This window comes from Salvelinus fontinalis, chromosome 17 (genome assembly GCF_029448725.1).
Source record: "Salvelinus fontinalis isolate EN_2023a chromosome 17, ASM2944872v1, whole genome shotgun sequence".
NCBI classification, from domain to species: domain Eukaryota; kingdom Metazoa; phylum Chordata; class Actinopteri; order Salmoniformes; family Salmonidae; genus Salvelinus; species Salvelinus fontinalis.
In genome coordinates this window covers 7,874,614-7,898,512 of record NC_074681.1, presented here as the reverse complement: position 1 = coordinate 7,898,512, position 23,899 = coordinate 7,874,614, and the positions used below count along the sequence as shown (strand labels likewise).

Below are 23,899 nucleotides of genomic sequence, written 5' to 3'. Positions count from 1 at the left end.
GAGAGAGTCCTCTCCTGCTTAATTTACGATGGGCATGGAGGTGTCAAAACTCCCACAGTTCCCTCCTCCCCTTTTCGGTTGGGCGAGGGTCTGGTTATTGTCAGCCATTGACAAGCTGATCTGACCAATTGTGATTCTCAATTGGACAGTCATAACAATACCAAGGAACTTTAAGCTCTCAACCTGCTCCACTACAGCCCTGTCGCTAAGAATGGGGGCGTGCTCGGTCCTCCTTTTCCTGTAGTCCACGATCATCTCCTTTGTCTTCGTCACGTTGAGGGAGAGGTTGTTATCCTGGCATCACACGGCCAGGTCTCTGACCTACCACTGTTGAGTCGTCGGCAAACTTAATGATGGTGTTGGAGTTGTAAATGGCCATGCAGTCATGGGTGAACAGGGAGTACAGGAGGGGACTGAACACGCACCCCTGAGGGGCCCCTTAAGGATCAGTGTGGCAGATGTGTTGTTATCTACCCTTACCACCTGGGGGCGGCCCGTCAGGAAGTCTAGGATCCAGTTGCAGAGGGAGGTGTTCAGTCCCAGGGTCCTTAGCTTAGTGATGAGCTTTGCGGCCACTATGGTGTTGAACCCTGAGCTGTTGTCAATGAATAGCATTCTCACAAGTGTTCCTTTTGTCCAGGTGGGAACGGCAGTGAGAGATTGCATCATCTGTGAATCTGTTGGGGCGGTATGCAAATTGGAGTGGGTCTAGGGTTTCTGGGATAATGGTGTTGATGTGAGCCATGACCAGCCTTTTAAAGCACTTCATGGCTACAGACGTGAGTGCTAAGGGTCGATAGTCATTTAGACAGGTTACCTTAGTGTTCTTGGGCACAGGGACTATGATGGTCTGCTTGAAACATGTTGGTATTACAGACTCAGTCAGGGACAGGTTGAAAATGTCAGTTAAGACACTTGCCAGTTGGTCAGCGCATGCTCGGAGTACACATCCTGGTAATCCGTCTGGCCCTGCGGCCTTGTGAATGTTGGCCTGTTTAAAGGTCTTACTCACATCGCCTCTGGAGAGCGTGATCACACAGTCGTCCAGAACAGCTGATGCTCTCATGCATGTTTCAGTGTTACTTGCCTCGAAGCGAGAATATAAGTAATTTAACTCATCTGGTTGGCTCGTGTCACTGTGCAGCTCGTGGCTGTGGTTCCCTTTGTAGTCCGTAAGAGTTTGCACGCCCTGCCACATCCGACGAGCGTCGGAGCCGGTTTAGTACGATTCAATCTTAGTCCTGTATTGACACTTTGCCTGTTCGTTCGTCGGAGGGCATAGAAGGATTTCTTATAAGCGTCCGGGGTTAGACCCGCTCCTTGAAAGCGGTAGCTCTGCCCTTTAGCTCAGTTCGGATGTTGCCGGTAATCCATGGCTTCTGGTTGGGGTATGTACGTACAGTCACTGTGGGGACGACATCGCACTTATTGATGAAACCAGTGACTGATGTGGTGTACTCCTCAATGCCATCGGCAGAATCCCGGAACATATTCCAGTCTGTGCTAGCAAAACATGAGAAAGACTCACAGCTGTAATCGCTGCCAAAGGTGCTTCTACAACGTATTGACTCAGTGGTATGTCAGTTAGATATTTCTGTATTGGATTTTCAATGCATTTGCAAAAACTTCTAAAACATGTTTTCACTTTGTCATTATGGGGTATTGTGTGTAGATGGATGAAACAAATATAATCAATAGTGAATTCAGGCTGTAACAACAAAATGGGGAATAACTCAAGGGGTCTGAATACTTTCTGATGACAATATACACTGCATTCGGAAAGTTTTCAGACCTCTTGACTTTTTCCACATTTTTTAACGTTACAGCCTTAACCTTAAATTGATAGATTTTTTTTAATCCTCTCAAATACCCTATAATGACAAAGCATTTTTCAATGACTCTATAGGGCAGCAGTCTCTAGGGTGCAGGGTGGAGAACCGGCTAGTGACAGTGTCTAAGGTTCAAGGCAGGGTACTGGGAGGAGGTCGGCTAGTGGTGACTGTTTATCAGTCTGATGGCCTTGAGATAGAAGCGGTTTATCAGTCTGATGGTCTGGAGATAGAAGCCGTTTACCAGTCTGATGGTCTGGAGATAGAAGCCGTTTACCAGTCTGATGGCCTGGAGATAGAAGCTGTTTATCAGTCTGATGGCCTGGAGATAAACAGCTTCTATCAGTCTGATGGTCTGGAGATAGAAGCTGTTTATCAGTCTGATGGTCTGGAGATAGAAGCTGTTTATCAGTCTGATGGTCTGGAGATAGAAGCTGTTTATCAGTCTGATGGCCTGGAGATAGAAGCTGTTTATCAGTCTGATTGGTCTGGAGATAGAAGCTGTTTACCAGTCTGATGGTCTGGAGATAGAAGCTGTTTACCAGTCTGATGGTCTGGAGATAGAAGCTGTTTATCAGTCTGATGGTCTGGAGATAGAAGCTGTTTATCAGTCTGATGGTCTGGAGATAGAAGCTGTTTATCAGTCTGATGGCCTGGAGATAGAAGCTGTTTATCAGTCTGATGGTCTGGAGATAGAAGCTGTTTATCAGTCTGATAGTCTGGAGATAGAAGCCGTTTATCAGTCTGATGGCCTGGAGATAGAAGCCGTTTATCAGTCTGATGGCCTGGAGATAGAAGCTGTTTATCAGTCTGATGGTCTGGAGATAGAAGCTGTTTATCAGTCTGATGGTCGGGAGATAGAAGCTTCAGCTCTGACTCCTGCTCTGGGTGGTCCTCCTGCAGCTTCAGCTCTGACTCCTGCTCTGGGTGGTCCTCCTGCAGCTTCAGCTCTGACTCCTGCTCTGGGTGGTCCTCCTCCAGCTTCAGCTCTGACTCCTGCTCTGGGTGGTCCTCCTCCAGCTTCAGCTCTGACTCCTGCTCTGGGTGGTCCTCCTCCAGCTTCAGCTCTGACTCCTGCTCTGGGTGGTCCTCCTCCAGCTTCAGCTCTGACTCCTGCTCTGGGTGGTCCTCCTCCAGCTTCAGCTCAGACTCCTGCTCTGGGTGGTCCTCCTCCAGCTTCAGCTCAGACTCCTGCTCTGGGTGGTCCTCCAGCTTCAGCTCAGACTCCTGCTCTGGGTGGTCCTCCTGCAGCTTCAGCTCAGACTCCTGTTCTGGGTGGTCCTCCTCCAGCTTCAGCTCTGACTCCTGTTCTGGGTGGTCCTCCTCCAGCTTCAGCTCTGACTCCTGTTCTGGGTGGTCCTCCTCCAGCTTCAGCTCTGACTCCTGTTCTGGGTGGTCCTCCTCCAGCTTCAGCTCTGACTCCTGTTCTGGGTGGTCCTCCTCCAGCTTCAGCTCTGACTCCTGTTCTGGGTGGTCCTCCTCCAGCTTCAGCTCTGACTCCTGTTCTGGGTGGTCCTCCTCCAGCTTCAGCTCTGACTCCTGCTCTGGGTGGTCCTCCTCCAGCTTCAGCTCTGACTCCTGCTCTGGGTGGTCCTCCTGCAGCTTCAGCTCTGACTCCTGTTCTGGGTGGTCCTCCTGCAGCTTCAGCTCTGACTCCTGTTCTGGGTGGTCCTCCTGCAGCTTCAGCTCAGACTCCTGCTCTGGGTGGTCCTCCTGCAGCTTCAGCTCAGACTCCTGCTCTGGGTGGTCCTCCTGCAGCTTCAGCTCTGACTCCTGCTCTGGGTGGTCCTCCTCCAGCTTCAGCTCTGACTCCTGCTCTGGGTGGTCCTCCTCCAGCTTCAGCTCTGACTCCTGCTCTGGGTGGTCCTCCTCCAGCTTCAGCTCTGACTCCTGCTCTGGGTGGTCCTCCTCCAGCTTCAGCTCTGACTCCTGCTCTGGGTGGTCCTCCTCCAGCTTCAGCTCTGACTCCTACTCTGGGTGGTCCTCCTGCAGCTTCAGCTCTGACTCCTGCTCTGGGTGGTCCTCCTGCAGCTTCAGCTCAGACTCCTGCTCTGGGTGGTCCTCCTCCAGCTTCAGCTCTGACTCCTGCTCTGGGTGGTCCTCCTCCAGCTTCAGCTCTGACTCCTGCTCTGGGTGGTCCTCCTCCAGCTTCAGCTCTGACTCCTGCTCTGGGTGGTCCTCCTCCAGCTTCAGCTCTGACTCCTGCTCTGGGTGGTCCTCCAGCTTCAGCTCTGACTCCTGCTCTGGGTGGTCCTCCTGCAGCTTCAGCTCTGACTCCTGTTCTGGGTGGTCCTCCTCCAGCTTCAGCTCTGACTCCTGCTCTGGGTGGTCCTCCTGCAGCTTCAGCTCTGACTCCTGCTCTGGGTGGTCCTCCTCCAGCTTCAGCTCTGACTCCTGCTCTGGGTGGTGGTCCTCCAGCTTCAGCTCTGACTCCTGCTCTGGGTGGTCCTCCTGCAGCTTCAGCTCAGACTCCTGTTCTGGGTGGTCCTCCTGCAGCTTCAGCTCAGACTCCTGTTCTGGGTGGTCCTCCTGCAGCTTAAGCTCTGACTCCTGTTCTGGGTGGTCCTCCTCCAGCTTCAGCTCTGACTCCTGTTCTGGGTGGTCCTCCTCCAGCTTCAGCTCTGACTCCTGCTCTGGGTGGTCCTCCTCCAGCTTCAGCTCTGACTCCTCCGGAACATCTTATAGAACCAGATCACATTTTAACTAAACCTGACAGGTTTAAGTTCCTGGGCGGTATTCTGGATCTTTCTACCCATATGAGTTGCTTTTTTAATAGGTAGGCCTGAAGGTTTATAGGCGAAATAACCATATCAAAATGGAAAGCTCATTGATAAAGGGTCATATGCCAGCAGGCCTATTGGGCCAAAATCAACAATAGTCTATTGTACAGATCAGTGATTCCCAACCAGGGGTACTAGGACCCTGGGGGGTACTTGAGAAGACTCATGAGACCATAGGCCTACTGGTAAAACGCACATGAGGGGGTCCTCCGGGCAGAGCAAAATTCAGTTGGTGGTATAGCAACCAACCAAAAAAGATTGGAAACCACTGGGATAGAAACCATATATCCTGAGGTTACATTTATTGTAGCTGGGGATTTTAACAAAGTAAATTTGATTACAAGGCTACCTAAATTCAGCATATTGGTTGCAGCGCTCGCATGGGCACTGGACCACTGCTGCTCTAAGTTCCGTGATGCATACAAGGCCCTCCCTTCGGCAAATCTGACCACGACTCCATTTTGCTAATACCTCCTACAGTCTCCCTCCTACAGTCTCCCTCCTACAGTCTCCTGGGCCAGAGAGTAAAACCAAGTCTTTAGAAGAGGGTTAACACTCACACTACCAAGCTTATCTCGTTTGGGGTTCTGGGAGATACTTCCCACAAAAATCTACATTGTAAAATAATTAAAATAACTCCCACACATAAGATTAAACATATTCTTTTAAGTATTTCTTTATTTTTCTAAAGGGCAACCCATCCAGATGTACCTGCTGATCCCCTTAATCACCCAGAGGGTGTTGTAATGTTGGAGTGTCGGAGTGTGCCCATGGCTATCTCAAAATTAAAAAAAACAGAAAATTGGTTTGCTTAATATAAGGAATTTGAATTATTTTTACTTTTGATACTTACATATATATTTTAGGAATTACATTTACTTTTGGTATTTAAGTATATTTAAAACTAAATACTTTTACCTGAGTCATTTTCTATTAACATATCGTTACTTTTACTCAATTATCACGACACTGGTAGGACACCCCTGGTTGGACGACACTGGTTGGACGACACTGGTTGGACGACACTGGTTGGACGACACTGGTTGGACGACAGTGGTTGGACGACAGTGGTTGGACGACAGTGGTTGGACGACAGTGGTTGGACGACAGTGGTAGGACGACAGTGGTAGGACGACAGTGGTAGGACGACAGTGGTAGGACGACAGTGGTAGGACGACAGTGGTAGGACGACAGTGGTTGGACGACAGTGGTTGGACGACAGTGGTAGGACGACAGTGGTAGGACGACAGTGGTAGGACGACAGTGGTAGGACGACAGTGGTTGGACGACAGTGGTTGGACACTGTCACGGAAAAGCTTTACACAATAAATCAACATGGAATATTCAGAACTGATTTCATTTCTTTACCAAAATTAATTTGTTTTGCATTTCACATGGGTTGACTAAGACTTGTAATCTAGCCAAAGATTAGTTGTTAAAAGGTATCAACGTATCTAAGGTATAATAATGCATTATAAATATTTTTTGATTAGTAACACATTTTTATCAAATGTAAAACTTAACTGTTAGGAGAAAGTTCTACTGGTTGAAAACACACTGTTGGTGAACGAGCACAAGATGCAGGAACACATTGTGAACACCAGAGGGCGCCAGAGCCTAACAGTCAGCCACCATGAAGCACTGAACAGCCAGACGGCCGAACCTACAGACATGTTCACTGATCACTGAGGACTACATGGGAAGCATCACAGACACAGGATTCCATCGTAGCTCAGTGGATACACACAGGGAGCATCTGAGATGGCACCCTATTCCCTCTATGTAGGCCCATAGCCCCCTATTCCCTCTATGTAGACCCATAGCACCCTATTTCCTCTATGTAGGCCCATAGCACCCTATTCCCTCTATGTAGGCCCATAGCACCCTATTCCCTCTATGTAGGCCTATAGCACCTATTCCCTCTATGTAGGCCCATAGCACCCTATTCCCTCTATGTAGGCCCATAGCACCCTATTCCCTCTATGTAGGCCTACGGAACCCTATTCCCTGTATGTAGGCCCATAGCCCCCTATTCCCTCTATGTAGGCCCATAGCACCCTATTCCCTCTATGTAGGCCCATAGCACCCTATTCCCTCTATATAGGCCTACGGCACCCTATTCTCTCTATATAGGCCTACGGCACCCTATTCCCTCTATATAGGCCTATAGCACCCTATTCCCTCTATGTAGGCCTATAGCACCCTATTCCCTCTATGTAGGCCCATAGCACCCTATTCCCTCTATGTAGGCCCATAGCACCCTATTCCCTCTAAGTAGGCCCATAGCACCCTATTCCCTCTATGTAGGCCTATAGCACCCTATTCCCTCTATATAGGCCTACGGCACCCTATTCCCTATGTAGGCCTATAGCACCCTATTCCCTCTATGTAGGCCTATAGCACCCTATTCCCTCTGTAGGCCTATAGCACCATATTATTTCACTAGCCCATAGGGCTCTGGTCTAAAGTAGTGCACTATATAGGGAATAGGGCTCTGGTCTAAAGTAGTACACTATATAGGAAATAGTGTGCCATTTGGGATGTAAAAACAGTACCCTCTTACCAAATGGGATTCTGGGATTGTTTAACACATCTCATCACGTGGAAATCATAGACCGCATGATACACTGTGTAGGTATGACTTCATTGGTGTAAATACACTGAAGACGTAACCACAGAACAATCAACCAGATATTGCACCCGGATGTATAAATGTGAAGCATCTGGCTTGGTGTTTCCACTCACTACCAAATATGGTGCTGAGAGGAAGCCCAGTGGCTGGCGGTGGGAGAAGATGAAGCGAGATTTTGGCCGACATTCTGCTAATTTTGTCATCGGTTTATTTAAAAAAAAATATATTCTCTCCAATTTCGATCATGTCTCATTGCTGCACACCCCCCAACGTGCTCGGAGGACGAAGGTCGGGTCATGCGTCCTCTGAAACATGACCCCCCCCCAAACCGCTTCTTAACACCCGCTCGCTTAACCCGGAAGCCAGCCGCACTGATGTGTCAGAGGAAACACCGTTCAACTGACGACCGAAGTCAGCCTGCAGGCACCCGGCCCACCACAAGGAGTCGCTAGAGCGCAATGAGCCAAGTAAAGCTCCCCGGCAAAACCCTTCCCTAACCCGGCCTCCATACAACTCTGTTCCCTAAACTACACTGAACAAAAATATATACGCAACATCCAACCATTTCAAAGATTTTACTGCGTTACAGTTCAAATAAGGAAATCAGTCAATTGAAATGCATTAGGCCCTAGAAAATGGATTTCACATGACTGGGAATACAGATCTGCATCTGCTGGTCACAGATACCTTAAAAAACAAGGTAGAAGAGTGGATCAGAAAACCAGTCAGTATCTGACCACCATTTACCTCATGAAAACCAGTCAGTATCTGACCACCATTTACCTCATGAAAACCAGTCAGTATCTGACCACCATTAGCCTCATGAAAACCAGTCAGTATCTGACCACCATTTACCTCATGAAAACCAGTCAGTATCTGACCACCATTTGCCTCATGAAAACCAGTCAGTATCTGACCACCATTTGCCTCATGAAAACCAGTCAGTATCTGACCACCATTTGCCTCATGAAAACCAGTCAGTATCTGGTCTGACCACCATTTGCCTCATGAAAACCAGTCAGTATCTGACCACCATTTACCTCATGAAAACCAGTCAGTATCTGACCACCATTTGCCTCATGAAAACCAGTCAGTATCTGACCACCATTTGCCTCATGAAAACCAGTCAGTATCTGACCACCATTTGCCTCATGAAAACCAGTCAGTATCTGACCACCATTTGCCTCATGAAAACCAGTCAGTATCTGACCACCATTTGCCTCATGAAAACCAGTCAGTATCTGACCACCATTTGCCTCATGAAAACCAGTCAGTATCTGACCACCATTTACCTCATGAAAACCAGTCAGTATCTGACCACCATTTACCTCATGAAAACCAGTCAGTATCTGACCACCATTTACCTCATGAAAACCAGTCAGTATCTGACCACCATTTGCCTCATGAAAACCAGTCAGTATCTGACCACCATTTGCCTCATGAAAACCAGTCAGTATCTGACCACCATTTACCTCATGAAAACCAGTCAGTATCTGACCACCATTTACCTCATGAAAACCAGTCAGTATCTGACCACCATTTGCCTCATGAAAACCAGTCAGTATCTGACCACCATTTACCTCATGAAAACCAGTCAGTATCTGACCACCATTTGTCTCATGCAGCGCGACACATCTCCTTCACATAGAGTTGATCAGGCTGTTGATTGTGGCCTGTGGAATGTTGTCCCACTCCTCTTCAATGGCTGTGCGAAGTTGCTGGATATTGGCGGGAACGCGCTGTCGTACACGTCGATCCAGAGCATCCCAAACATGCTCAAAACGGGTGACATGCCTGGTGAGTATGCAGGTCATGGAAGAACTGGGACATTTTCAGCTTCCAGGAGTTGTGTACAGATCCTTGTGACATGGGGCTGTGCATTATCATGCTGAAACATGAGGTGATGGTGACAGAGAGAGAGCAACAACAGTAGGGTGTGAATCCTCATGCCAAGTACAGGAGGAGAGGAGGAGGGGTGAAGAAAGGAGGGGTGAGGAAAGGAGGGGTGAGGAAAGGAGGGGTGAGGAAAGGAGGGGTGAGGAGGGGTGAGGAAAGGAGGGGTGAGGGGAGAGGAGGGGTGAGGAAAGGAGGGGTGAGGAAAGGAGGGGTGAGGAGAGGAGAGGTGATGAGGAGAGGAAGGGTGAGGAGAGGAGAGGAAGGGTGAGGAGAGGAGAGGAAGGGTGAGGAGAGGAGAGGAAGGGTGAGGAGAGGAGAGGAAGGGTGAGGAGAGGAGAGGAAGGGTGAGGAGAGGAGAGGAAGGGTGAGGAGAGGAGAGGAAGGGTGAGGAGATGGGGTCATGAATAACCATGATCCCTCTGTATTTCATCACTATTCTAATGGATGACAGGACGCACACTCAGGAGAGCCCTATGTTGTTATATATTACACTGAACGCAAATCAATTCCCTATGAGGCGAAACACTACAACACTGCAGTGCACATTAAATGATAAAGCTGTGTGCCGGCAGTTGAAAATGAGCCGTTAGCGACATCTGGTACAACACATCTTAACTACTGAGACGTGTGTTTCTGTTGTACTTTGTCCCTGGATCGATAAATGAACTCAGTAAGAAAGGTTGCTTAGTTCAGAATTAGTTGTATCACTGGTTCACACTCATTAAGACTTCCAGAGTAGATATGGTTGGGTTTTGCTCAGCATTTAATATCATTGAAGACCAGTGGTACATCAATGTTTTGCTTCCCTGACAGTTTCCAGGTGGAGGACTGGGCTGGTGTTACTAGTCAATAGGTAAACCAATCAAAACTCCATGTCTGACAAGTCTGTTATCTGGAGTAAATATGTCAAGAGTCAGCAACTACTATGACGCAGTAGGAAGGTAAGTGATTGATCAATGACAGCGCACCACGGGGCCGGCGGCGCTCCACGAGGCCGATTGAAGCAGCTGATTGAAAAGGAAACATACAAGGAAGAGCCTGGTTAGAAAGGTGGGTGGCAGGATATCAGTAACTACCTCGCACACAGCAACACAGGTTCCTGCTGCTCCATGAATACCTCGTACACAGCAACACATGTTCCTGCTGCTCCATGAATACCTCGCACACAGCAACACGTTCCTGCTGCTCCATGAATACCTAGCACACAGCAACACATGTTCCTGCTGCTCCATGAATACCTCGTACACAGCAACACAGGTCCCTGCTGCTCCATGAATACCTCGCACACAGCAACACATGTTCCTGCTGCTCCATGAATACCTCACACACAGCAACACATGTTCCTGCTGCTCCATGAATACCTCGCACACAGCAACACGTTCCTGCTGCTCCATGAATACCTCGCACACAGCAACACGTTCCTGCTGCTCCATGAATACCTCGTACACAGCAACACATGTTCCTGCTGCTCCATGAATACCTCGCACACAGCAACATGTTCCTGCTGCTCCATGAATACCTCGTACACAGCAACATGTTCCTGCTGCTCCATGAATACCTCGTACACAGCAACACATGTTCCTGCTGCTCCATAAATACCTCACACACAGCAACACATGTTCCTGCTGCTCCATGAATACCTCACACACAGCAACACACGTTACTGCTGCTCCATGAATACCTCGTACACAGCAACACACGTTACTGCTGCTCCATGAATACCTCACACAGCAACACAGGTTCCTGCTGCTCCATGAATACCTCACACAGCAACACATGTTCCTGCTGCTCCATGAATACCTCGCACACAGCAACACGTTCCTGCTGCTCCATGAATACCTCGCACACAGCAACACGTTCCTGCTGCTCCATGAATACCTCGTACACAGCAACACATGTTCCTGCTGCTCCATGAATACCTCGCACACAGCAACACGTTCCTGCTGCTCCATGAATACCTCGCACACAGCAACACGTTCCTGCTGCTCCATGAATACCTCGTACACAGCAACACGTTCCTGCTGCTCCATGAATACCTCACACACAGCAACACATGTTCCTGCTGCTCCATGAATACCTCACACACAGCAACACACGTTACTGCTGCTCCATGAATACCTCGTACACAGCAACACACGTTACTGCTGCTCCATGAATACCTCACACAGCAACACAGGTTCCTGCTGCTCCATGAATACCTCACACAGCAACACATGTTCCTGCTGCTCCATGAATACCTCGCACACAGCAACACGTTCCTGCTGCTCCATGAATACCTCGCACACAGCAACACGTTCCTGCTGCTCCATGAATACCTCGCACACAGCAACACGTTCCTGCTGCTCCATGAATACCTCGCACACAGCAACAGGTTCCTGCTGCTCCATGAATACCTCGTACACAGCAACACATGTTCCTGCTGCTCCATGAATACCTCGCACACAGCAACACGTTCCTGCTGCTCCATGAATACCTTGCACACAGCAACACGTTCCTGCTGCTCCATGAATACCTCGTACACAGCAACACATGTTCCTGCTGCTCCATGAATACCTCGCACACAGCAACACATGTTCCTGCTGCTCCATGAATACCTCGTACACAGCAACACATGTTCCTGCTGCTCCATGAATACCTCGTACACAGCAACACAGGTTACTGCTGCTCCATGAATACCTCGTACACAGCAACACAGGTTACTGCTGCTCCATGAATACCTCACACACAGCAACACAGGTTCCTGCTGCTCCATGAATACCTCGTACACAGCAACACAGGTTACTGCTGCTCCATGAATACCTCGTACACAGCAACACAGGTTACTGCTGCTCCATGAATACCTCACACAGCAACACATGTTCCTGCTGCTCCATGAATACCTCGCACACAGCAACACGTTCCTGCTGCTCCATGAATACCTCGCACACAGCAACACGTGTTCCTGCTGCTCCATGAATACCTAGCACACAGCAACACGTTCCTGCTGCTCCATGAATACCTAGCACACAGCAACACATGTTCCTGCTGCTCCATGAATACCTCGTACACAGCAACACAGGTCCCTGCTGCTCCATGAATACCTCGCACACAGCAACACATGTTCCTGCTGCTCCATGAATACCTCACACACAGCAACACATGTTCCTGCTGCTCCATGAATACCTCGCACACAGCAACACGTTCCTGCTGCTCCATGAATACCTCGCACACAGCAACACGTTCCTGCTGCTCCATGAATACCTCGTACACAGCAACACATGTTCCTGCTGCTCCATGAATACCTCGCACACAGCAACATGTTCCTGCTGCTCCATGAATACCTCGTACACAGCAACACATGTTCCTGCTGCTCCATGAATACCTCGTACACAGCAACACATGTTCCTGCTGCTCCATGAATACCTCACACAGCAACACATGTTCCTGCTGCTCCATGAATACCTCACACACAGCAACACACGTTACTGCTGCTCCATGAATACCTCGTACACAGCAACACACGTTACTGCTGCTCCATGAATACCTCACACAGCAACACAGGTTCCTGCTGCTCCATGAATACCTCACACAGCAACACATGTTCCTGCTGCTCCATGAATACCTCGCACACAGCAACACGTTCCTGCTGCTCCATGAATACCTCGCACACAGCAACACGTTCCTGCTGCTCCATGAATACCTCGCACACAGCAACACGTTCCTGCTGCTCCATGAATACCTCGTACACAGCAACACATGTTCCTGCTGCTCCATGAATACCTCGCACACAGCAACACGTTCCTGCTGCTCCATGAATACCTCGCACACAGCAACACGTTCCTGCTGCTCCATGAATACCTCGTACACAGCAACACATGTTCCTGCTGCTCCATGAATACCTCGCACACAGCAACACATGTTCCTGCTGCTCCATGAATACCTCGTACACAGCAACACAGGTTACTGCTGCTCCATGAATACCTCGTACACAGCAACACAGGTTACTGCTGCTCCATGAATACCTCACACACAGCAACACAGGTTCCTGCTGCTCCATGAATACCTCGTACACAGCAACACAGGTTACTGCTGCTCCATGAATACCTCGTACACAGCAACACAGGTTACTGCTGCTCCATGAATACCTCACACAGCAACACATGTTCCTGCTGCTCCATGAATACCTCTCACACAGCAACACGTCCCTGCTGCTCCATGAACGTGATGTGTGGGATGTTAATTACCACAGACACGTGAAGCTGGGCAAGCTAGCAGAAAGGATATACATCGACTGAGAACGGGAGAGAGACAAAGATAAGAGTTATGAATGCCAACATGTGAGTTGCAGGAAGTGAATTTCAGAGTCAAAGGACGACAGACAAGACAATCTTTTATTCTGTGGATTAAATTTATTTCAATTTCCCCCCCCAAAAAGAATTGTACAATACAAAATTGTTTTGCAACGGCTTAGAGAAAATGGTTTGAGTAGAGGTCTGTCATGACATAAAGTGCTTTTTGCCATCCATTGTTCCGCTGCTTTGCAGTTGGATTTTCATTCCCTCCCCCACATGAGTCTACAGGCTGCTGAGTGGACCAAGCACACAGTGGACCAAGCACACAGTGGACCAAGCACACAGTGGACCAAGCACACAGTGGACCAAGCACACAGTGGACCAAGCACACAGTGGACCAAGCACACAGTGGACCAAGCACACAGTGGACCAAGCACACAGTGGACCAAGCACACAGTGGACCAAGGACACAGTGGACCAAGGACACAGTGGACCAAGCACACAGTGGACCAAGCACACAGTGGACCAAGGACACAGTGGACCAAGCACACAGTGGACCAAGGACACAGTGGACCAAGCACACAGTGGACCAAGCACACAGTGGACCAAACAGAGATCAGAATGACCGACGAGCCGCAGAACAGACTGGGGGGGCCACAACTCAACAGAACAGACTGGGGGGGCCACAACTCAACTCAACAGAACAGACTGGGGGGCCACAACTCAACTCAACTCAACAGACTGGGGGGCCACAACTCAACTCAGACTGGGGGGCCACAACAGCTCAACAGAATGTCAGTGAGGGTCAGAACCAAAAATACTTTGTGCCAAAAGAAAGTAAAAAAAAAAAAAAAATATCTGGATAGATTTGCTAGTTCCATTTTCAGATGGAAATAATGAATGCAGGTTCAATTGAATCAAGGCGTTAATTTTTCAGGGACTTGTTCAAAAGTAAATCACATTATTTAAAAGTGTTTCACATTCATTCTGACACTATTTGTGGTTTTGAACGGTTTCTAACAGCCTGACAGCCACGTAGCCTGAAATACAGTAATATTTGTGCTAACATTCCACTCCTTGCCAATGCTTGTCATGCCTAACAGTGGCAAGGAGTGGAATGTTAACACATCCTGGATTTCAGGCTACCCATCGGGCAGGCTGTCACTGACTGAGAACAGTGAGGGTGTATCTTAGCAACATGAACTGAATTATACCATATTATTATTAAAAACACACGGCTTCATCATGTTTCATCTGAACACGGGCTTTACATGAGCCTACCCACACGTTAGAAAAATAGAGTCGGAGTTAGGAATATGATGCATATCATAGCAAAAATATACTTGGGCCTTTCTCTGTATGGGGACTCCAATGGGACATACTTCTCAGGGCTCAGAGGTCAGTTCTACTTTTCAGGGTCAACATACTGCCATCTATCCTGACAGGTCAACATACTGCCATCTATCCTGACAGGCTCTGGTCAACATACTGCCATCTATCCTGACAGGCTCTGGTCAACACACTGCCATCTATCCTGACAGGCTCTGGTCAACATACTGCCATCTATCCTGACAGGCTCTGGTCAACACACTGCCATCTATCCTGACAGGCTCTGGTCAACACACTGCCATCTATCCTGACAGGCTCTGGTCAACATACTGCCATCTATCCTGACAGGCTCTGGTCAACATACTGCCATCTATCCTGACAGGCTCTGGTCAACATACTGCCATCTATCCTGACAGGTCAACACACTGCCATCTATCCTGACAGGCTCTGGTCAACATACTGCCATCTATCCTGACAGGTCAACATACTGCCATCTATCCTGACAGGCTCTGGTCAACATACTGCCATCTATCCTGACAGGCTCTGGTCAACACACTGCCATCTATCCTGACAGGTCAACATACTGCCATCTATCCTGACAGGCTCTGGTCAACACACAGCCATCTATCCTGACAGGCTCTGGTCAACATACTGCCATCTATCCTGACAGGTCAACATACTGCCATCTATCCTGACAGGCTCTGGTCAACATACTGCCATCTATCCTGACAGGCTCTGGTCAACATACTGCCATCTATCCTGACAGGTCAACATACTGCCATCTATCCTGGCAGGCTCTGGTCAACATACTGCCATCTATCCTGACAGGCTCTGGTCAACATACAGCCATCTATCCTGACAGGCTCTGGTCAACATACTGCCATCTATCCTGACAGGTCAACATACTGCCATCTATCCTGACAGGTCAACATACTGCCATCTATCCTGACAGGCTCTGGTCAACATACTGCCATCTATCCTGACAGGCTCTGGTCAACATACTGCCATCTATCCTGACAGGCTCTGGTCAACACACTGCCATCTATCCTGACAGGCTCTGGTCAACATACTGCCATCTATCCTGACAGGCTCTGGTCAACATACAGCCATCTATCCTGACAGGCTCTGGTCAACACACAGCCATCTATCCTGACAGGCTCTGGTCAACATACTGCCATCTATCCTGACAGGTCAACATACTGCCATCTATCCTGACAGGCTCTGGTCAACATACTGCCATCTATCCTGACAGGCTCTGGTCAACATACTGCCATCTATCCTGACAGGCTCTGGTCAACACACTGCCATCTATCCTGACAGGCTCTGGTCAACATACTGCCATCTATCCTGACAGGCTCTGGTCAACACACTGCCATCTATCCTGACAGGCTCTGGTCAACATACTGCCATCTATCCTGACAGGCTCTGGTCAACATACTGCCATCTATCCTGACAGGCTCTGGTCAACACACTGCCATCTATCCTGACAGGCTCTGGTCAACATACTGCCATCTATCCTGACAGGCTCTGGTCAACATACTGCCATCTATCCTGACAGGCTCTGGTCAACACACTGCCATCTATCCTGACAGGCTCTGGTCAACACACTGCCATCTATCCTGACAGGTCAACATACTGCCATCTATCCTGACAGGCTCTGGCCAACATACTGCCATCTATCCTGACAGGCTCTGGTCAACATACAGCCATCTATCCTGACAGGCTCTGGTCAACATACAGCCATCTATCCTGACAGGCTCTGGTCAACATACTGCCATCTATCCTGACAGGCTCTGGTCAACATACTGCCATCTATCCTGACAGGTCAACACACTGCCATCTATCCTGACAGGCTCTGGTCAACATACAGCCATCTATCCTGACAGGCTCTGGTCAACACACTGCCATCTATCCTGACAGGCTCTGGTCAACACACTGCCATCTATCCTGACAGGTCAACATACTGCCATCTATCCTGACAGGCTCTGGCCAACATACTGCCATCTATCCTGACAGGCTCTGGTCAACATACAGCCATCTATCCTGACAGGCTCTGGTCAACATACAGCCATCTATCCTGACAGGCTCTGGTCAACATACTGCCATCTATCCTGACAGGCTCTGGTCAACACACTGCCATCTATCCTGACAGGCTCTGGTCAACATACTGCCATCTATCCTGACAGGCTCTGGTCAACACACTGCCATCTATCCTGACAGGCTCTGGTCACCATACAACCATCTATCCTGACAGGCTCTGGTCAACACACAGCCATCTATCCTGACAGGTCAACATACTGCCATCTATCATGACAGGTCAACACACTGCCATCTATCCTGACAGGCTCTGGTCAACATACAGCCATCTATCCTGACAGGTCAACATACTGCCATCTATCCTGACAGGCTCTGGTCAACACACTGCCATCTATCCTGACAGGCTCTGGTCAACACACTGCCATCTATCCTGACAGGTCAACATACTGCCATCTATCCTGACAGGCTCTGGTCAACATACTGCCATCTATCCTGACAGGCTCTGGTCAACATACTGCCATCTATCCTGACAGGTCAACATACTGCCATCTATCCTGACAGGCTCTGGTCAACATACTGCCATCTATCCTGACAGGCTCTGGTCAACATACTGCCATCTATCCTGACAGGCTCTGGTCAACATACTGCCATCTATCCTGACAGGCTCTGGTCAACATACTGCCATCTATCCTGACAGGCTCTGGTCAACATACTGCCATCTATCCTGACAGGTCAACATAGAGCCATCTATCCTGACAGGCTCTGGTCAACATACTGCCATCTATCATGAAAGGCTCGACTGATCTATGTTAGAGCAGAACCTGTGTGGCGGTGTTTACTAGGGTCTTCCCAGACGTACTGTAGTAGAGATTAATTTTGTTGTCCACATTCAGACATTTAGTCTAAAACAAAAGTCTAAACTAACGGATGGATTTGGCTTAAGATGGCACTACGCTAGATTTCTGCGACACACAATTATTCAACGACGTTACCAGCACAAAGAAAAACTATAAAACAAACAGCTTGATCTGAACAAGATAGACTGAAGTTAAATAACTATATTCATCTCATTAAGCTCCCCACCCTCCTCAACATACTGTTCCATCAACCACAGAACTATTCTCTGAACCGGGACACAGAACCACTATGTTCAATAACAGAACTATTCTCTGAACCGGGACACAGAACCACTGTCTGTTCCCTCAACCACAGAGTTCAATAACAGAACTATTCTCTGAACCGGGACACAGAACCAGTCTGTTCCATCAACCATAGAGTTCAATAACAGAACTATTCTCAGAACCGGGACACAGAACCACTATGTTCCATCAACAATGTAGAAACTTTAAAACAACAGTGAAACAGAAGCTTAACAGCCGGAGGAAACAGCAGCCTGGCACAGTATAGTAGATTAATGTCCCAAATGACACCCTATTTCCTGTATAGTGCACATAGAGCCCTATGGGCCCTGGTCTAAAGTAGTGCACTGCATAGGGAATAGGGTGCCATAGGGCCCTGGTCTAAAGTAGTGCACTATATAGGGAATAGGGTTCCATAGGGCTCTGGTCTAAAGTAGTGCACTGCATAGGGTGCCATAGGGCCCTGATCTAAAGTAGTGCACTGCAAAGGGAATAGGGTTCCATAGGGCTCTGGTCTAAAGTAGTGCACTGCATAGGGTGCCATAGGGCTCTGGTCTAAAGTAGTGCACTGCAAAGGAAATAGGGTTCTATAGGGCTCTGGTCTAAAGTAGTGCACTGCATAGGGAATAGGGTTCTATATGGTCCTGGTCTAAAGTAGTGCACTATATAGGGAGAATGGTGCCTTTGGGAGTTAACCTCCCTGAAATAAAAAGTATTGGTTATCATTCACATCTGCGTCATATCCTTTAAGATCTGTTGTTTGGAATGCTTTCCCTAATTGGCCCCAGAATTACTTTCCTTTAGATTTTGAGACCGTTGAGAACTTCAAATAACAAATCGTTGTTGCTTTAGATCATGCGATAGTAACCCTTATTTTATAGCAACATGTGACATTCCTATACAAGAGTTAAGTGGAGCTAAGCTGGTTATAGCCACAGTACTAAGCTGATCTGGGCAGCTGGTTATAACCACAGTACTAAGCTGATCTGGGCAGCTGGTTATAACCACAGTACTAAGCTGATCTGGGCAGCTGGTTATAGCCACAGTACTAAGCTGATCTGGGCAGCTGGTTATAACCACAGTACTAAGCTGATCTGGGCAGCTGGTTATAACCACAGTACTAAGCTGATCTGGGCAGCTGGTTATAGCCACAATACTAAGCTGATCTGGGCAGCTGGTTATAGCCACAATACTAAGCTGATCTGGGCAGCTGGTTATAACCACAATACTAAGCTGATCTGGGCAGCTGGTTATAACCACAATACTAAGCTGATCTGGGCAGCTGGTTATAACCACAGTACTAAGCTGATCTGGGCTGGGCAGCTGGTTATAGCCACAGTACTAAGCTGATCTGGGCAGCTGGTTATAACCACAGTACTAAGCTGATCTGGGCAGCTGGTTATAACCACAGTACTAAGCTGATCTGGACAGCTGGTTATAACCACAATACTAAGCTGATCTGGGCAGCTGGTTATAACCACAGTACTAAGCTGATCTGGGCAGCTGGTTATAACCACAGTACTAAGCTGATCTGGGCAGCTGGTTATAGCCACAGTACTAAGCTGATCTGGGCAGCTGGTTATAACCACAGTACTAAGCTGATCTGGGCAGCTGGTTATAACCACAGTACTAAGCTGATCTGGGCAGCTGGTTATAACCACAATACTAAGCTGATCTGGGCAGCTGGTTATAGCCACAGTACTAAGCTGATCTGGGCAGCTGGTTATAACCACAGTACTAAGCTGATCTGGGCAGCTGGTTATAACCACAGTACTAAGCTGATCTGGGCAGCTGGTTATAACCACAGTACTAAGCTGATCTGGGCAGCTGGTTATAGCCACAGTACTAAGCTGATCTGGGCAGCTGGTTATAACCACAGTACAAGGCCTTGATTATACATTAAATGACTTGTCATCAACATGACAGATTGTGACCATTGTCAAGTGTTACCAAGGCCTTTAAAACTACTTAATTAGGATTTTAGAATGTAGATCTTCTTTTGATCGTGTGATTTGAAGAAAATAAAAACTGAGGATCTCTCTCCCCTCGTCTCCCTTTGACTTCTATTGATACCTGGTGAGTCAATAACAGTTCTCTTGATACCTGGCTGATAGCTGGTGAGTCAATAACAGTTGTATTGATAGCTGGTGAGTCAATAACAGTTCTCTTGATACCTGGCTGATAGCTGGTGAGTCAATAACAGTTGTATTGATAGCTGGTGAGTCAATAACAGTTGTATTGATAGCTGGTGAGTCAATAACAGTTGTATTGATAGCTGGTGAGTCAATAACAGTTGTATTGATAGCTGGTGAGTCAATAACAGTTGTATTGATAGCTGGTTAAGTCCCCCCCCCCAACTCTCTCTATATATATTTCTAGGTCCTGAGGTATCTGCTGGAAAACAGTTTGTGTTAAAGTTTTAAGTATCTTCGTTGCTGGGACTCTCTCTTGGGTTCAGACCAATTAAAGTCTCGTTACCCCGGACACAGATTAATTAAGCCAAGTCCTGGACTAAGAAACATGTTTAAAGGATTCTCCATTGAAAGTGATTTTTAGTCCAGGTCTAGGCTAAGATTAACCTGTGGCCGGGGGGGGGGGGGGGGGGGGGGGGGGGAATCAGCCCTAAGAGTTCAGGCTAATTTGGCAGGGTCCATGTCTCCTTATTACAGTCAGCAACAATGACTGCATCAAACGGCACCCTATATGCAGCCAGTCAGTGAGCACAACATGTCAATCAGAACTGCTCAGATCTCAGATAATGGATCGGTATTACCACCACAACTGCAGTGGTTCAAGGGGCAGAAATAAGGATAACAGGTGAGATGTTGCTTGGACTTTGTGTTGGTGTGTAAAGTCCCAGCAATGAGGTACTAGCTAGCCTAGCGGCCTCGTAAAGAGTGAGCTAGCCTAGCGGCCTCGTAAAGAGTGAGCTAGCTAGCCTAGCGGCCTCGTAAAGAGTGAGTTAGCTAGCCTAGCGGCCTCGTAAAGAGTGAGTTAGCTAGCCTAGCGGCCTCGTAAAGAGTGAGCTAGCTAGCCTAGCGGCCTCGTAAAGAGTGAGCTAGCTAGCCTAGCGGCCTCGTAAAGAGTGAGCTAGCTAGCCTAGCGGCCTCGTAAAGAGTGAGCTAGCTAGCCTAGCTGCCTCGTAAAGAGTGAGCTAGCCTAGCTGCCTCGTAAAGAGTGAGCTAGCCTAGCTGCCTCGTAAAGAGTGAGCTAGCCTAGCTGCCTCGTAAAGAGTTAGCTAGCCTAGCGGCCTCGTAAAGAGTGAGCTAGCTAGCCTAGCTGCCTCGTAAAGAGTGAGCTAGCCTAGCTGCCTCGTAAAGAGTGAGCTAGCCTAGCTGCCTCGTAAAGAGTGAGCTAGCCTAGCTGCCTCGTAAAGAGTTAGCTAGCCTAGCTGCCTCGTAAAGAGTTAGCTAGCCTAGCTGCCTCGTAAAGAGTTAGCTAGCCTAGCTGCCTCGTAAAGAGTTAGCTAGCCTAGCTGCCTCGTAAAGAGTTAGCTAGCCTAGCTGCCTCGTAAAGAGTTAGCTAGCCTAGCTGCCTCGTAAAGAGTTAGCTAGCCTAGCTGCCTCGTAAAGAGTTAGCTAGCCTAGCTGCCTCGTAAAGAGTTAGCTAGCCTAGCTGCCTCGTAAAGAGTTAGCTAGCCTAGCTACCTCGTAAAGAGTTAGCTAGCCTAGCTACCTCGTAAAGAGTTAGCTAGCCTAGCTGCCTCGTAAAGAGTTAGCTAGCCTAGCTGCCTCGTAAAGAGTTAGCTAGCCTAGCTGCCTCGTAAAGAGTTAGCTAGCCTAGCTGCCTCGTAAAGAGTTAGCTAGCCTAGCTACCTCGTAAAGAGTTAGCTAGCCTAGCTACCTCGTAAAGAGTTAGCTAGCCTATTGGCCGGGCCCGGTTATCAGGCTACCTGAGCTCCCACTACAACAAGCAGGAAGGGTTTGAGTGAGCCACTCAGTGAAACTGACAAAGGTCTCAGTTTGGATAAGTGCTTTACAACACTGCTGCTAGCTGGATAGGTGGGCCATCCCGCTCTCGTAGACTGAAGTAGAGGGAAGGTCCCGAGGGGTATACTATAAAGGAGTTAGCCAGCTAACGTGCCTACATATTCTGATACGTTTTATTTTGTAGAAAGATAAGCTTGTAAAAAACAGCACGTCGTATTGATTGAACAAACAAAAAACATATCCAAGTTTAGCTTTTTTTATTTTTTTTATATTAACAATAAAATCAATGTCTATTTCGACTTGCTTATCAAAGTTATCTGGCTAACTCATTGAACCCACTTTGTAGCATACCCCCTCTAGTATATCTGATGAAGCTGGTTGAAGTTTTCAATTCAGAGTGGGATGCCCCAGCTCCTCTGAGTGGAGCAGGAGCAGCCATTAGTCCTTTGGTGTGGGAGCTCGTTTCAATGGTAGTTTCTTTTTTTTTGTGCCTTCAAAATCCCTTTCCCCTCCCTCCCCCAACCCAAGAGTAGATGAGTCTTCGGAATCAGGCAGAGGGTCAATGTGCTTCTTTAAGTGTTGCAAAGACCACATCCCCATCATCATCCAAGCCACTGAGGTATTGCAGGCGTGGCTTAGTGATGAGAAAGATGATTGGAGGGGGTAGAGGGGAAAAGAGGTGGGAGGAGGAGATGAGCAGTGAATTTTCAGGAGCCATTATCAGGTCAGGTTTGCAGTTGGTCGGTCAGTTTAACGGTTATTAGAGGTTTCAGGCACAGTCCTCCGTGATGACCAGGGGGGCAAGGAGCTGCCGGAGCTCCGAGGCACACACTGGCCCTGTGTGGGGGGGCCCTCTCCTCCTTTGCCGGGCCAGCCGAGTGGACAAGGGGGAAAGAGGGCGCAGGGAGCTCTGGGGGCTGAGGCTGCAGCTGGCAGTGGTGCTGGTAGCCATGTGGTGAGGCGAGGGGGACAGAGAGAGGGACCCCAAAGACCCTTCTTCCTCAGAATCTTCGTTGAGGTCCTCTCTCTCCTGACGGTCGCTCTCGTCCTGCTCAGCTAGCTGGCGGGTGACGGCCACAGCCTGGCCGGCGAAGAAGGTCAGGTCCTGGGCTCTGCTGCCTCTGTGGTTCAGCCTGGAGGGCACGGTGTTGGGAGCACACTGAGGGAAGAGACAGACACGGAATGATTAGGTCATGAATTCTAGGCAGCTACCTTTTGTCCCTTCCATTGGAGGTCAAAGTTGCTCCATCTTATAGTTCAAAACCAGAGAGCTGAACTGAGAGATGGAGGGAGAGATCAAAAGAAAGAGTGAGAGAGAAAGAGAGCCAGACAGAATGAGAGCCATCAAAAAGGCAAAGCGTCAATACACTACTAAGATCAAATCCTACTACGCTGGCTCTGACGCTCCTTGGATGTGGCAAGGCTTTACAAACTATCATGGCTTACACAAAGGGAAACCCAGGCACAAGCTGCCAAGTGCCTACCAGATGAGCTAAATTCGAGGCAAGCAACACTGAACCATGCATTTGAGCACCAGCTGTTCCAGACGACTGTGAACTCGCTCTCCATAGCCGATGTGAGTAAGACCTTTAAACAGGTTAACATTCACAAGGCCTCAGGGCCAGATGGATTACCAGGACTCGTACTCAGAGCATGTGCTGACCAACAGGCAAGTGACATTCACTGACATTTTCACCTCTCCTTGACCCAGTCTGTAATACCTACGTGTTTCATGTAGACCACAATAGTGCCTGTGCCCAAGAACAGAGACACACAGAGAGACACAGAGACAGATACACAAACAGATAAGATCCGTACCCCTTGGACCCAGGGGTGCTGCAGGACCTGAGCTGCACTGAGGCGGTTCTTGGCATCTCTGACCAGAAGTCTGGTGATGAGGTCTTTAGCTCCAGAGGAGATCTGCTTCCAGTCCTTCTCAGGGAACTCGTACTTCCCCTCCTGGATGCTCTCAAACAGCATGTTCTGGAGAGGAGCCAAAAGAGAGACTGGGTTTGGGGACAGTTCTAGAACTTAAGATGCTCTCAAACACCATGTTC

At 48.5% G+C, this 23,899-nt stretch overlaps 2 protein-coding genes across 2 annotated transcripts in view; both read right to left on the bottom strand.

The window, feature by feature from the left end:
- Positions 1–18: 18 nt before the first annotated feature.
- Positions 19–11,167, bottom strand: LOC129814525 (involucrin-like). Its single transcript, XM_055867711.1, is given in 4 exon segments — positions 19–136; positions 2,707–4,507; positions 10,584–10,721; positions 11,023–11,167. Coding segments are annotated over 4 exon segments (2,202 nt in total).
- Positions 11,168–13,505: 2,338 nt separating this feature from the next.
- Positions 13,506–23,899, bottom strand: part of LOC129813664 (MAP kinase-interacting serine/threonine-protein kinase 2-like) — a 64,572-nt gene continuing 54,178 nt past the window's right edge. Inside the window, exons 11-12 of the mRNA XM_055866052.1 lie at positions 23,661–23,825; positions 13,506–23,001 (exon numbers count right to left, since the gene is read on the bottom strand). Coding sequence (XP_055722027.1) covers positions 22,612–23,001; positions 23,661–23,825 — 555 coding nt within the window. The 3' untranslated portion in view covers positions 13,506–22,611. The remainder of the gene's footprint in view (positions 23,002–23,660; positions 23,826–23,899) is intronic.